The 14,770-nt window shown below is 39.9% G+C and overlaps 1 protein-coding gene across 2 annotated transcripts in view; it reads right to left on the bottom strand.

Annotated features, from left to right (window-relative positions):
- Nucleotides 1-12,613, bottom strand: part of PRMT3 (protein arginine methyltransferase 3) — a 130,289-nt gene extending 117,676 nt beyond the window's left edge. The window contains exons 1-6 of one of the 2 annotated variants that reach the window (XM_047690512.1): nucleotides 12,177-12,613; nucleotides 11,791-11,926; nucleotides 10,131-10,213; nucleotides 8,493-8,542; nucleotides 7,743-7,845; nucleotides 285-444 (exon numbers count right to left, since the gene is read on the bottom strand). In XM_047690512.1, coding sequence (XP_047546468.1) covers nucleotides 285-444; nucleotides 7,743-7,845; nucleotides 8,493-8,542; nucleotides 10,131-10,213; nucleotides 11,791-11,926; nucleotides 12,177-12,204 — 560 coding nt within the window. In that variant the 5' untranslated portion in view covers nucleotides 12,205-12,613. The remainder of the gene's footprint in view (nucleotides 1-284; nucleotides 445-7,742; nucleotides 7,846-8,492; nucleotides 8,543-10,130; nucleotides 10,214-11,790; nucleotides 11,927-12,176) is intronic. The other variant, XM_047690511.1, reaches the window with a different exon arrangement.
- Between the last annotated feature and the right edge of the window lie 2,157 nt (nucleotides 12,614-14,770).

The raw sequence follows: 14,770 nt of genomic DNA, 5'->3' as shown, positions 1-14,770 counted from the left end.
TCAAAGAACAAAAGCACTCAAGAGGATAACACTCCTAGAACAATAACCGCAAGCACAAAAGTAATTATAAAGAATGTGGAAACAGGCAAAACCACAAAATTCTGTTAATCAACTACAACATATAAAAATGTTGCATCACATTAATTAACTTAAAATAAATTTAAAATTAAATACCTACATTGTGCTTTCCAATACATGAAATGTTTTACCATATTCCACCTTATTATTAGCAGTATTACTTTGGGGACCTAAATAACTAATATTCTGTAAGATTGATAAATTACTTCATTCTTTGCAGATCCTCACGCGCTCTAGCTAATGCAGCTTCAGCAGACAGTGCCCTGGCTTCCATATGTTTCAATTTTTCAACAACAGATGTGTTTTCACTGAGTCCATTGGGGTATGAGAATGGGACTGACACTGGTTCATAAAGATCTTCTACATCTAAAGAAATAAATGGACATTATTATCATGCCATCTTCTAACAATGAAGCAAATATAAACATATTATCAATAAATATATACTAAGGGCCTATTTGCAGCCAACTGAGAAATAGTTGTAGAAGTACTTCTAGTTAAATAAATAAGAAGTACTTCTAGTTAAATAAATCTTTAATATCCAAACTGTTTCCATTTAAATTTAAAGAGCATTCTGTTAGTCTAACTTTTTCATTAGGTGGCTAAATTAACCATATATTAAAGCATTAATTATACTGAACCAAACTTAGAAGCAAAAAAATGGAAGGAAAAGCCCTAATATGTATTTTTTTTAAAGATTTTATTTATTTATTTGACAGACAGAAATCACAAGTAGACAGGCAGACAGAGAGAGAGGAGGAAGCAGGCTTCCTGCTGAGCAGAGAGCCCGATGCGGGGCTTGATCCCAGGACTCTGAGATCATGACCTGAGCTGAAGGCAGAGGCTTTAACCTGAGCCACCCAGGCGCCCCCCAATATGTACTGATCACCAGATTTCTTCCAAGCACATACATTACATCTTATTTCTTCCTCAAAACAAACCTAAGATATAAATATTTATCCCTATTTTAAGGCATGGGAAATATAAATTTCAGAGAAATTAAGGGAGCTGCCCAAAGTCACTTGGTGATTTAATAAAAAAACTAAGGTACAAACCCATGCCTGCCCTCCTAGTTCATATTCTTGCCACCACACTAGGTCCCTTCTCAGACTCTGAGTCTTTATCTATAGAATAACAGGCATTACATTTAGATATTCACTAAGGACAGTGTGTACATAAAGAATTCTATACATTCAGTAACTTTTTTATCCTAAGTAATGGGTAGTGTAATCTATACACCAATGTCTTATTGCTGGTATTATGACATCCTAATTCTGAATATCAAAAGACTTAACTTTAATATCTTGATGTATAAAGTCATTAATTTCCACTGTAGAACTAACAACTCTGCAAACAGAAGTTAATGTATAGAGTTAGTAACTGTGGTCAAAATCCCAGGGTCTATTAATCAGTCCAATTAACCTTCTGATCAACTTAAAACAATAAAAATGATGCAGATATATTTTCTCTTCAGTACAGCACTGGAAGAAATATGGCTTCATTTTTCCATATTCAGTTTTTAGTTGTGACACTTACAGAGTTGAGAAAAAAGAACTAAGCTTAACAAATACATGAGAATACAACTTAGAGACTAGAGCCTACATCGAACTTCTTCTAAGAGCAGTAGTACAATATGCCACTAACCTCCAATTAGTCAGAATACTGAATTATTGTTTTAAAACAACTATGGATTCATTTGCTATTTACTTCACCAAAAATTAATGAGAACAACAAAATATGTTAAGGACAGTACACCATATTTTCTACTTCTTACTACAACTCATTTTCAAACTTCTTCAAACTGTTTACAAGCCAGCTTGTTGGTCTAAATTACAGATGAGAACTGAACAAAGGAATTGACTTCTTTGTTTCAGCAAGTTTCTCTGTTTGCTTTTTGCTGCAATAAAAGACAGAGTAATCTTTCAACACTAATAATATGTAGATAATCATATAAAGGAAATGTTGAAAAGGAGAAAGGATTCAGTCAACATTAAGATCCATAACTAAAATTTATCAAAAGTCTAATTCATAGTTCTAAACCATGTTCAGGAAGATGAATTTCCACATCTACATTCTGTCTCTGGAGGTCCAGATCACCTGGATACTTCATTTTGGCAGCTGAGAACTACCACAAAGGACGGTCAATTCATCAAGAAGGCATAACAATTATAAATGAGTATAAACCTCATAAAAGCAAAAACTGATAGAATTAAAAGGCAAAAACAGACAATTCTTCAGTCATAGAAATGTAAATACACCCCATCAATGACTGATGAATTAGAGAAATTCAAAAACATGTAAGAGATCACAACTAAAATATCCAACACCTTGAACTATTTCTAGACTAGTGGACCCAAAAACGTATCTGACACTCCTGTAGAGTACTGATTTTACAGTCAGTCTGTGAACTTGAGTTTGTCTGATGTTTTTTCATTATTGGAATAAAGTACAGCAGAAAAATGATGTTCTATCCTGAGTGCGTTTTTCCAAAGTGTCAATAGGACTTATTAATGGTGACGTTAACCTTGATCAGTCAGTTGTGGGAGTGTCTGCTGGAAAAAAAGTTAACATCTCCTTTGTATTTAAACTTCTTGGGGAGGGGCGCCTGGGTGGCTCAGTGGGTTAAAGCCTCTGCCTTCGGCTCAGGTCATGGTCTCATCAGGGTCCTGGGATGGAGCCCGGCATCCGGGCTCTCTGCTCAGCAGGGAGCCTGCTTCCTCCTCTCTCTCTGCCTGCCTCTCTGCCTACTTGTGACCTCTGTCTGTCAAATAAATAAAATCTTTAAAAAAAAAATAAAAAAAAAAATAAACTTCTTGGGGAGATATTCTGAACTATGCAAATGCTATTTCATATTAAATTTTTACCCACTGATCTTAGTGTCCATTGGTGCATCTTTTCTGCAAGTTATTACTATGGTGTTTGCATAATGGTCATTTTCTCTCTTCCCTTCTAAAATTTTACTCTAGGTTTGAGCTGCTCCTTCTCCATTTATTTATTTAGTTGATTACATCAGTATGGATTCAGGTATATTTATTCTATCCTATGAGCTAAAACCCAACACTATCACTTTGTGTTCCTCAAATTCCTCCAGATTTGGCCATGAAGAGTCCTTCAGGTTGGCTCCTATATTCTTGTGTAAGTCCCCTCTTCCCACCCCCACCCCCCCTTTTCTTTTTAAGCACTTCCTTACTCTGTGGAGCAAACTGTTCCAGAGTCATCTTGTATCGCCCTATGCCATCCATGGAATCAATTACTTCTCCAAACTTTTTAAAAATTTTTTATTGGACAATGGTGTTAAAATCTGGGCAATAGGCATGTTTACTGCTACTGGGGTTTTTCTAAGCTTTCTCAACAGAGCCAGGAAATACATGTGTGTATACTAACCCATACATGCACAGACACCTGTATTCCCATACCTATGTGCACGTGTATTAAAAACTGAGTTGATACTGATACCTCTGATTCCAATCTATCACTATAGGACTCATTTCATCCTTCTGTACTTCCTTATCTGACACCTCCTTCCCAACAGTGAGAAACCTAGCTCTTATTATGCGTAATATATTTACTTACTTGTCCATGCTATTACAGACAATACATAGTCCCAGAATTGCTAGCTCAAACCTTACGAGAAAAACCTTTCCTGACTAGATTACAGAATTTATGTAGTCTTTTTTGCAATATCCAGTCAAGATTTTAGTGACTCAAACAACTCTTTCCTTCCCCACCCCCTTCAGCAGTTACATTAGTCCTGTGTTAATACAGCTGAGTTCATTCGTTAGTGTTTGTATTCCATTTTGCACCACCACTACCCTCATACCTCCTGGTTGCTTTGTTGGTTTTTTTTCTTAATTACATGAAGGCTATGAGAAATAAAATACCTCTGTCCTAAGAGTGGGGGCTATACAGAAGGTACATTCTCCAAGAAATGTCACTCCCCCATTATCCCTGTTACGTCTACCCCACTGTGCCCTTCTATCGCTGTCCCACTAAACCCCATACGTAACTGCTCTCTTTAGTCTCTAGTTTATCTTTACTGTATTTCTCTTGCACAAATGAGCAGACACATGCATTTTCTCAAATCCCTTCCTTTCTTACATGAAAAGAGTATCATACCATAGATACTCCTTTGAGCTTTGCCTTTTCTTATTTAACCGTATGTCTTGGAAATCACTCTATCAGTTCAGAGAACTTTGGGTTGTTGTTGTTTTTTTTTTAATAGATGGTGTGGACCTACCAGAGTTTACTCAATTACTCTTCTATGTATGAGCACTTAGGCTGTTGTCAATATTTAGAAATTACAATGTTATCTTGAATAATCTTGCGTACATGTATTTTCAGAATGTTGGACGTGTACCCTCAGAGCTGATTCTTATCTGTGAAACTGCTGTGTTAAAAAGGGCACATACAGTTTAGTTAGGTGTTGCCAAATTTGCATTCTACTAGCAATGTATCAGTGCCTGTACCTTCACTGTCAACAAAATACATCATATTTTAAAACTATTTACTGGTCTGATAGGTAATAAAAGGTATCTCACTGCTGGGCTACTTTCGAACTCTTTGGTGAACTGTCTCATCATGTATTTTTCCTATTGTTCTACCAAGTGTTTGATCCTTTGTCCCTCAAGGTTTAAAGGTTCTTTGTTTATAAAAGAATACTGACATTTTGTGGAATATTTTCCAAATATTACATTGTACTTAAAAAAAAACACCTCATTACTAAACAAAAGACTTGACAGGTCAGCTGACCTTTCTGTAAGGAGCCACATAGTAAACATTTTTGGCGTTACAACAAGGCAGTTTCTGTCACAACTTTTCAACATTTAAAATGTGATATAAGTAGCTACAGAGAATATGTAAATGAATTGATGTGGCTGCTTCCCAATAAAACTTGATTTTTAAAGGCAAAAAAAAAACAAAAACAAAACACCTCATTTTATTTACTCAGATTTCATTAGTTTTTCCTAACATCCCCTTTCTGTCCCAAGAGCCTATCCAGGATACTATAATTCATTCAGTTGTCATATCTCCTTAAGCCTCTCTTAGCTATGACAATTTCTCAGATGTTTCTTGTTTTTGATGTCCTTGATAGTTTTGAGGAGTACTAGTCAGGTAGTTTGTAGAATGACCCTTACTTTGTGTGTCTGATGGATTTTCATGGTTTGACTGAGGTTATTGGGTTTGGGGAGGAAGACTAGAGGGAAAGTGCCATTCTCATCACAAATTATAAAGAATTTATAACATCAACGTGATTTATCACTGATGTGATTATCTGGCTATGCTAGTGTTTACCAGGTTTCTCCCTTATAGTTACTTGGCCTCCCCTTATACTATACTTGCATTGCCTATTTTCTTAGTCATCTTTTTTAATTAATTCGATCACCTTTAAATCCTCAAAGCCTAATACTTAGCAGATGCTTGATAAATATTTATTGAAAGGCAGTGGAGGTTCAGTGGTCAATAAGCTTGGAGCCAAGACAGCAATGACCTTCTCTTCCATCTCTCTCCACCAAGGGCTAGGAGCACTATTTGAGAGAACGCAGGCAGCACACTCAAGGACATGCCCAGTTCAAGTTCTCCCTTTTTTACTGGCCTCTTTGAGTGTTCCAGATCACAGTAGTGGCTTCTTCATCCAAACTCCTGTAGACTTTATTTATTTACTAGTAACAATAAATTCTCCTTTATTAAGCAGTTAACCCTCTGACAGGTACTGCGCTAATATGCATTATCTTCGCAACAATTCTACAAGGTTAAGTGTCATTACCACCTTTTTACAAATTAAGGCTGAAGGAAATTAACTTAATATTCCTGTTGGAGAGTTAGATTCAATGCCAATCTGCACCCACAGTGACCAACATACAACAAATCTCTGTTGATATAACCTCTCCCTCTTCTGAACAATACTACCTTTTCTACTTCTCACAAAACTTATCATATCTGACCTCATAATACAAGACAGACATTTAAAAACAAAATACTCTTAAGACTGTGGCCTCCCTATGGGAAAGAGACATTTCTTCATGTTTCTAAGGCATTTGATGTACCACTTTTATCCTGTGAGTGTTCAGTGGGTGATTTTGAATTTAGGAAGTCATGAAGAGCACTTAGTGTGCACTTTGTCATTTATCAAAGAGATCACTTTGATCACTCTGGGGAGAAATGAGATTAGAGAGAATTTGTAAAAACAGGAAAAAATCAATCCGGGACTCACCAAATTTTGGAGCCAGAAAGAATCTCAGATGAAAACTTAGTAACAAAAAGTTCTGTCCAGGGTAAAACAGTTCCTGAATCCAACTTCAAGGTCCTAACTACTACATCACAGTACCATACAACTTAATGATTGTCCTTCTCAAGGAAATGAGTAGTTTTCTACAGCTCTCACTAATCAGAGAACTGCTCAAGTCCACACTGTCAAACTTCCGTATGTGAAGGGACATGTCCTTTTAGAATGGTCTTACTGAGCTGAAGAGAGCAAATGCTTTACATTTAAATATGGTATAAATAAGGGGGAAAAAAGTATTAACCCTGATAAGTTATAACAATAAAGTATCTATAAGAAGCCAATAGAATTTTCCCAAGATCCTTGTTTAATAAGGAATGAGCTGGGGTGCCCAGGTGGCTCACTCAGTTAAGAGCCTGACTCCTGATTTCGGCTCAGGTCATGATCTCATGGGTCTTGGGATCAAGCCCCACCTTGAGCTCCACACTCAGTAGTAATTCCGCTTGAGATTCTCTCCCTCAACCTCTCTGCCCACTCACATGTACACACTCACACTCTCCCTCTCTCAGATAAATAAATCTTAAAAAGAGTAAAATAGGAAATGAGCGAGTGCACAGAGCAAATAAGAAAGCTATAGTCAAGAAATGAAAGTAGCCCTGCCACAAGGAAGGCTGTAGAGTTAATGTATGTAGATAAGCCCTTGGAAATTCAAGTGGAATCTGTTTTGCATCAAAACAAAATCTCAATAAATTAGGTGTCTTAAATTAAGTCAATTATCTGATCTAAATGCATCAGACAAAAGCAGCAAATACGATTAAAACTACTTTAATGTTATGTTGAAGCAGAAAAAAATTTAAAAGATGATTTTGAATCAGTAGATTTAAAAATTTTGGTTAATTAAAAATAAATTTAAAAATTCAGTTAATTTTAGTTAAGTTAGCTAAATTAAAATTTTAGTCAATTTTAGTAGACTAAAAATTAGTCTACAATTAAAAATTATTGGGGCGCCTGGGTGGTTCAGTGGTTAAGCACCTACCTGCCTTCCACACCGGTCCTGATCCCAGGGTCTTGGGATCGAGCCCCAAATCTGGTTCCCTGCTCCTCAGGAAGCCTACTTCTCCCTCTCCTACTCCCCCTACTTGTGTTCCCTCTCTCGCTGTCTCTCTCTCTGTCAAATAAATAAATAAATAATCTTTAAAAAAATTATTTTCTCAACTGTCCCTATGTTTCAGAACATCTTACACAGTATTAAAACAAACTTCTACCTCTAAATTTCTCTCTAGTAATGGTCACTGTAACTATCAAACAGCTTTTGTACTGAAACCAACTACCTGGTAAAGTCTTTAGAGAATTAAGGAGATGATATATTTTCTTAGAAAACTTAACCACTATTTGCCATTATAAATGACCCCGTGTTAAAGAAGACCCAGTAGGCTCATCTTACCAAATTGAAGTAATAGGTCATCTTCTAATACTGGCTTCAAATACTCTTCTTTCTCCCAAGGCACTGGGTTGTATATGGAATTCATATACTCAACTGTAGGATTCTGGATGTAAAATTAATTGCATGTTTTTTCATTGTATATAGTATTTCATTGTATATAGTCACAACGCCCCCACCCAGCAAAAAGTAGAAAAACTAAGCAAAAAAAAAAAAAAAAAAAAGGGAACCATGTCTACCTCACAAAAAATCTGTATTTAAGGAGTCTATGTGTCACCTGTCATTTCATTAACTTGACTGGATGATTGCTTAGATTAAACAATATGGTTTCAATGCACCTTTTTATTGTTTCGATTTGGGGAAAGTAGCATCATAAACATTCATTGGAATAGAAGCGAAAAAAGGATTAAGTATTTGAAAAATAGAACAAAAAGACAAACACAGTACTTGAAATCACACTAGTAATTATTTCTGATTCAGGGAAATCCCGTGTATCAGTATTATCTGACACTGAATTATTTTTTCACATAGCACCAATTCACCTCTTGGACATAGTTAAAAATGATACCTTACTAAGCATGGTGTGTATTCATTTACTTGGTGCTTGTATGTCGTACTAGTTCCTAATGTCCATGATTACCCCAGTATGATTACATAGCAGTTCTCTGTATTCTTCTAAAATCAACACCCCAACAGGCACTGTGGTATTTCTTAAGTTTCCAAACAAAACTGTAAATTAAGCTACTGACTTACCTTGAGTCTAATAAAATTTATTAGCTTAATGTATCCATAAAATTCAAGTCCTAATGAGGAAAAAAAAGATAATTCACCTATTTTAATATGCATTTTGTTTAAATGACATATTCTACAGAGGCTTCTCTGATTAGATAAAATATTTCTGTTCTCTAAACTACAATTTTAAGTATTTTGAATTTCTCATTTAAGAATTAGAAATAACAACTTTAATACTTCTGAGTATTTTAATTGAGAAACAGCCACAAGGATAACAATTTCTAATGTTTTTCTTGCATTTCTGAAAAAGTAAGAAATTAATTTTTAGAATTCAAATCTTCATTTGTAAGAACAATACAAATCAGGAAAATTTGGTTATAGATTTTAACAAGTATTTGGCAGCTGATAATTAGAGCCAAAAGTCTCTAAATCCCCTATTTTTAGGGTGCCTACCAAATTACAATTTTGCCTGGACATGGAGTATTCAAATGATACACCAGCTTTTGCATTAAGTGATATAAATTAAAAAACAATGAGGCTTGTTCTCTTTCCAGAAATGAAGCACCATTTAAAACATGGAAAAGTAACAGGATATCCAACCGAGTATTATTTGTTGTGAAAAATGTTATGAGAAACATTAACAGCATTGAAGATGTTTTATAAGCATAATAGCATATAAAAATCCCTATTTGTTAAGTAAAAAAAAATTAAAAAATTATAAAGTATGATTCCAATTTAGTTTAAAAATGCACATCAAAAAAACCCCAATAAATCACTCATGTCTTATAAAAGCAGCCACAGTTGAATTTATGATTTATAAACACATTTTATCACACATTGAATGTCTTTTCTAGATGACAGCAAATACAGGGACTAAAAAAACCCAACCCTGGGGGCGCCTGGGTGGCTCAGTGGGTTAAGCCACTGCCTTTGGCTCAGGTCATGATCCCAGGTCCTGGGTTCAGGCCCCGCATCGGGCTTTCTGCTCAGCGGGGAGCCTGCTTCCTCCTCTCTTTCTGCCTGCCTCTCTGCCTACTTGTGATTTCTCTCTGTCAAATAAATAAATAAAATCTTTAAAAAAAAAAAAAAAAAAACCCAACCCTGTATTTAGTTAATTTTAGTGGAACAGTGTAGCTCTTTTGCATACATTTGAAAAAGCAGACCTTAATTATAAGGGAAGTATGTTCAAACACAAGTTTCAAAAGAATCATCTAAATATTTTGTTTACCACCTTAACTTCATCACTCCTTTTTCTATACTCTTACCAAACTCAACCTTTTTGCCCTGAAGTTCATGTTATGCTTTGAACTGGTAAGTTGTCTTTTTTCACAATGACCCACCTCCTTTTCCAAAGTCCACCTCTATCCTTGCTCTCCCTAATTCTAATATGATAAAAATGCAATCATATGCCAAGGTTGCTTTTTTCCCCCTTTTTAGTTGTACAGTCAATATAAGCTTAAATAGAGTGAATCTCATCTAGAAGAATTATTTATAATTAGTCCTCCTTCGAAGGCCACTTGTCAAAAAAACTTCATAAGAGAGGTTTTGTTGTATTTTTCATGACACTGAACTTGTGTAGGAAAGAAAAGGTCTGGAGAAATACAAAGTTTGAACTTAAATTTCACAACTAAAATTTCCTTTATTCTAAAAAATACTCACCATGTTTATGGACCATGTTATCAATATTAAATTGATGCTCAGACTTACAGTGTGAAAATGTTTCTTCAGCAGATGTAAATAACCTGAAAAACCAAACCATAACTTCATGAAACAGTTCCCTCAAAAGTCTAAATACTGATTTCAGGTGAAATACACACTCCCCCCACTTCTGCTAAGTCCTGTTTTATATCCAAATAAGAAAAAGCAAACATACCTGTAGATGAGAGGGACCCAGCATTTCTAAAGGGAATTAGTACCTCTGTGTCCCACTGTATACCCTACAAACTACATTTTAAATGTCAAAGTTAATTTATTTGCCAAATAATAGCACTGAGTTTATCAAAAAGCTTTTAAGGACAAGAACTCCCTTTGATAGTTTCTGTCAAGAGATGAAAACTCCCTACAGAAGATTCTTTTCTGCTCTGTGTCAATGCTGCTTCCAGAGGCTTTGAACTGCGAGAGCTCAGACTGCTTTTAGAAATAAAGCATAAAATGTAATTTTTACAGCTGGCATAATCCCAAAGTGCTTATTCCAAAGATGACCTTGCAGTGTTCTGAAAGTACTTGTGTTACAGACACTGTGAGGACCAAGCCTCTTCATTACCTGACCTGTGAAACTGAAGGATACTGGAGATAAGAACACACAGCAAGGAGCTACCTATCCCCTCGGCAGGCCTAGCACCTCTGCAGCCCTTAGTTTTCAACAAATGTTTACCTTGTTGTACTTATACGGCTTATCACGAAGTACATCCCTGATGCTCAATAAATGTTATTTTACGGCAACGAGTGTAGTAGACATTCTGTACCCACGCAAATGGCGCTACATGGGAGAACAATGACGAATCAAGAGGAGCTAATATGCCACCAATCAGCATCCTGCCTAGATTTATGGGAGACTGGAAAATGTTTGTTCAAGTAACACTGGCCCATGCCAAGCAGGCCTCTTTCACACCCACTTCCAAAAGGCTGACCAGAGTCAAAGCTTCCTGAGATGAAAAGGCAGAATTTTAAGTGGAAAAACGTGGATTTGGATATACGACAAACCCTTTGTGAACGAGTTATTGATACCATAGCTTCTTTCTCCCTAAGTGAAAAGGGCATCAATTCCTTTCCCTTCAAGAGATGGCGAGCCCCTACCTAAGAAAGGTGATACTTCAGATGGCTCAAGGGGAAATAGTACACCTGAGAAGCTCTGTACTCATTAATGAATTATAGAGCGATAAAGCTGGAAGGGCCCTGAGGGATGATCTGGCTTAGTAACTGGCAAACTTATCTCATTAGAATCATCTCAGAAAATGCCTTTACAAAAATGTAAGATTCGCAGGTCCCACGCCTGATTTGGAAGGGCGGAAGCGCCGGGTTGAGCATCCTTAACGTCTCAGGAGACAAGGGTGCACCGCTAGACTTGGGAACCACAGATTCAGAGTTCGCGCACGGGGAAACTGAGGCCGGCGGAAGAGAAGCTAGTATAACGCGGTTTCCAGTTCACGGCTCTTCCCTCTACAGCACGGTGCTTCCTTCTCAACAAACCCTCACTCCACACCACGGGCTCAAGGATTCGTGGGCAGGCCGCTCGGGCCGGGCGTCAGACGAACGCACCACACGGGCGCACCGGGCGTGGGCACCCTAGGGGTGGCGCCTGGCACGGAGGCGGACGAACCTGTCACAGAACAGGCAGGGGGTCTGCTGCTTGTCGTGGGGGGGCTCAGCATCGTCCTCATCCTCCCAGGCGGCCTCGTCACCGCTGTCGGACAGCTCTGGCAGGTCGTCCTCGTCCTCCACAGCGCCCCGGCCGCCTAGCACACGCAAATCATCAGCCCGGCCCCAGACTGACGCCAGTGCTAGCCGCACGCACGAGGAGCAGGGTGGGGGGTGCGCCGCCCTCCTCCCCGCTCCCCCGCGGCCCTCGCCAGCGCCTCCCCCACTCCCAGCCAGGCCCCACCGTCCCGCCCCGCAACCGGTACGGGCAGCGGAAAGCAGGTCTTTCTCCCGCCCCGCGGGCTGCGCGCCGGGCGAGCAGGGTGCTAAGTAGCCAGGGATACCCACCCGCAGCGCCCGACGCTAACGAGCACATGGCTGTGTTGCCCCGGAACCCCGCGCGCCTGGGGGCGGGGACCCGGCTGGGCAGCGCGCGCGCAGCCGCCGCCGAGCTCTCCGGGCCCGGAAGCCTGGGAACGAGCGCGAGCGCGCGGCAGGGACGGAACTCGCGGAGCCTCACAGCCGCCCAGAAATGCGAGAACGCGCGCGCGCGGGCTTGGGAGCGCTTCCGGCCCGGAGGCCGCGGTCGTTGGTCACGTGAGTTGGGTGGGCGGGGCGGGAGCCTGTTCTCCGCTTCCTCCAGCGCCAAGGTTCGTGTATCGCGCGCAGATTCGGCGATGAATCTGGTACTAAGTGTCGCAGGCTTTGATGTGACTTTTGTCTCCTCCTCACGCCGCGGCAGGTCTCACCGGGAGGCCTTCGCCTGCGCCCCTGAACCCAGAAGTTCAGAGACCCGCCGCCGCGGGTTTACAGTGGGCACCGCGCCCTCTGTGCGTCTCTAACTCGACGAATGGGCTGTTAGTGGAGGGGGTGGCCGGCCCGCGGCGCCCTCTGGTGACAGAGGCGGCGGAGCGCCGTCAAGGACCTCAGACTCCACTGATTCCTGGGGTCTCTGACTCCTTTGGGGTCCAGAGAGGACTGCAGGAGCCAGTGTGAGCGTACTAGAGCACTCATAGGTGCCAAAGCCTGGCGGACCGTTTTAAGGATTTTAGTCTTTTAAGTGCAGTGGTTAAGTGAGAGCATGGACTCAGATCGAACCCATTTAGTCTGAATCCTATTTCTGTCACTTTGTCAGTCTGATCTTGAGCAAGATCAAGACTTTTCACCACCTCCACTTCCTCACCTACAAAACAGGGATAATGAATGCACTAGCCATAGAGCCACTGGATAAAATAACTTAATACGTGTAAAGTGCTTAGACAATAAGTGTTAACTTTATCCTAAACAATGGGAAGCAGCTGACAGAGTGGCTCTTCGATACCTTCAGAAAGTGACATTATGGCTGCTGGGTGGGAAGAACACAAATGTTCTGTGCTTCATGCCTTTTTCCCCCCTTTCCTAACATGTACTCAAACTACAGAACGCTTTCTTGGGAGTGTGCAGCAGTAATTTCTGTAGGTAACTGACCAAGCTTTAGTTCCAGAGACTAGCACGTTTATCCAATTAAATTGACTACCTTGGTGTACCAGACTCCACATAATCCTACCTGATTTCCATATCAACCCAACTCTTCAGCCTTTGATTTAGGGCTCATCTTCCCACCTCCAAGCTTTTGCTAAGAATTCTCCACAAATACGAACCATCATTTCTCAAGAAGTTTCCACTGTCTTTCCAGCAGCCCTCCATTAGTTTCTTTCTCAGCATGTACCATTATCTTGTTTGTTTGTTTTGGTTTTATCCCCAATGCTGTACCATGAGGGTAAGGGCCTTGTCTCTTTGCTTTCATTTCTCTGGCACATAATAGATGGCCTAACTCATAGTAGGTACTTGGTGAATTTGCTGAATGAAAATGACACCTTCTATTGCTAAACTCTTCTGAATGTACTCCTCTTATCTGTAAACTATAGGACAGGATCTATCAAATATTAGTTTTGAATATTTGTCCTTATACTGCCGGGATAGCTGCTGGCTCCAACAGGTTAGACTTACTGTTCATTAATGTATCTACACTTCCTGTGTGTCCAGGAGCACTTAGGAAGCATTCAGTATGGTGAATGAATTCAAGGCCTTTTGTGACCTGGGCCCATCCACCTTTTTGCTTCATCCTTCCAACATAACTCCTTCTCCAGCATGGGCCATCTTCTCCGTGTGTGTGTAACATTTGGAGGGAAATCTGCTAAATTCCTTTGTAACACCCAGTCAACACTAAAGTAAGTAGCCCACAGTCTAGAGGGGTGACCGAGCCAGAATCTCGTCTCTTAAGTTTGTGTCTCACCACGATGCTGGGCTTGGGAAGGAACCACTTTCCTCTCTACTCCACAGACAAACACAGACTAACCCTCCCCCTAACATCCCATCTCACTATTGAGGCCAGAACAAAAAGTTGAACATGACCTGACAGAAGGTTTTGTGGGTAAGAAAATAACATAGAATAACTTAAAATTGGCCACTGGGGGTAGCTGCTTTTAGAGCCCACAGGCCTTAGGATGTCCTCATGGGGTCCCCTCACTTCATGCCGCTCTTTGGAACCCATGCCTGGCAGGAGGAATGTTCCATCTCCTTCCTAAAGTCCACATCCTAAGACCCCACCCCTTCCTAAAATACGTCTCTTTCCTGGGTGACTGACAATGGGACTGTCCAATCCCTTCTACAGATATACAACCCCAATTAAAGGAGATGGCCTTTATCCTCTGGTATCTCCTGAAGCTTGAAATGTACTTGGCATACTACGGACCCTGTAAAAATGGACTGAATCATTCAAATCACTGTTTCCCTCAGCATAGATGTTAAGACAGGTTTCACCACTATCCTTTGTTCGTGGATCGAAACTAACACTGGCTAGTCGACTTTGACCCTCCTTCCACATCTTTCTTTCCTTTCCCATAGTTTTTAAAGTGTGGCACTTTGACATACACTTCTACGGGCTTTGTGAACTTTTTGTG

Source organism: Lutra lutra, chromosome 10 (assembly GCF_902655055.1).
Source record: "Lutra lutra chromosome 10, mLutLut1.2, whole genome shotgun sequence".
In the NCBI taxonomy this organism is placed as follows: Eukaryota; Metazoa; Chordata; class Mammalia; order Carnivora; family Mustelidae; genus Lutra; species Lutra lutra.
The sequence above is the reverse complement of the archived record's forward strand: the minus strand, read 5'-3'. Positions and strand labels throughout refer to the sequence as shown.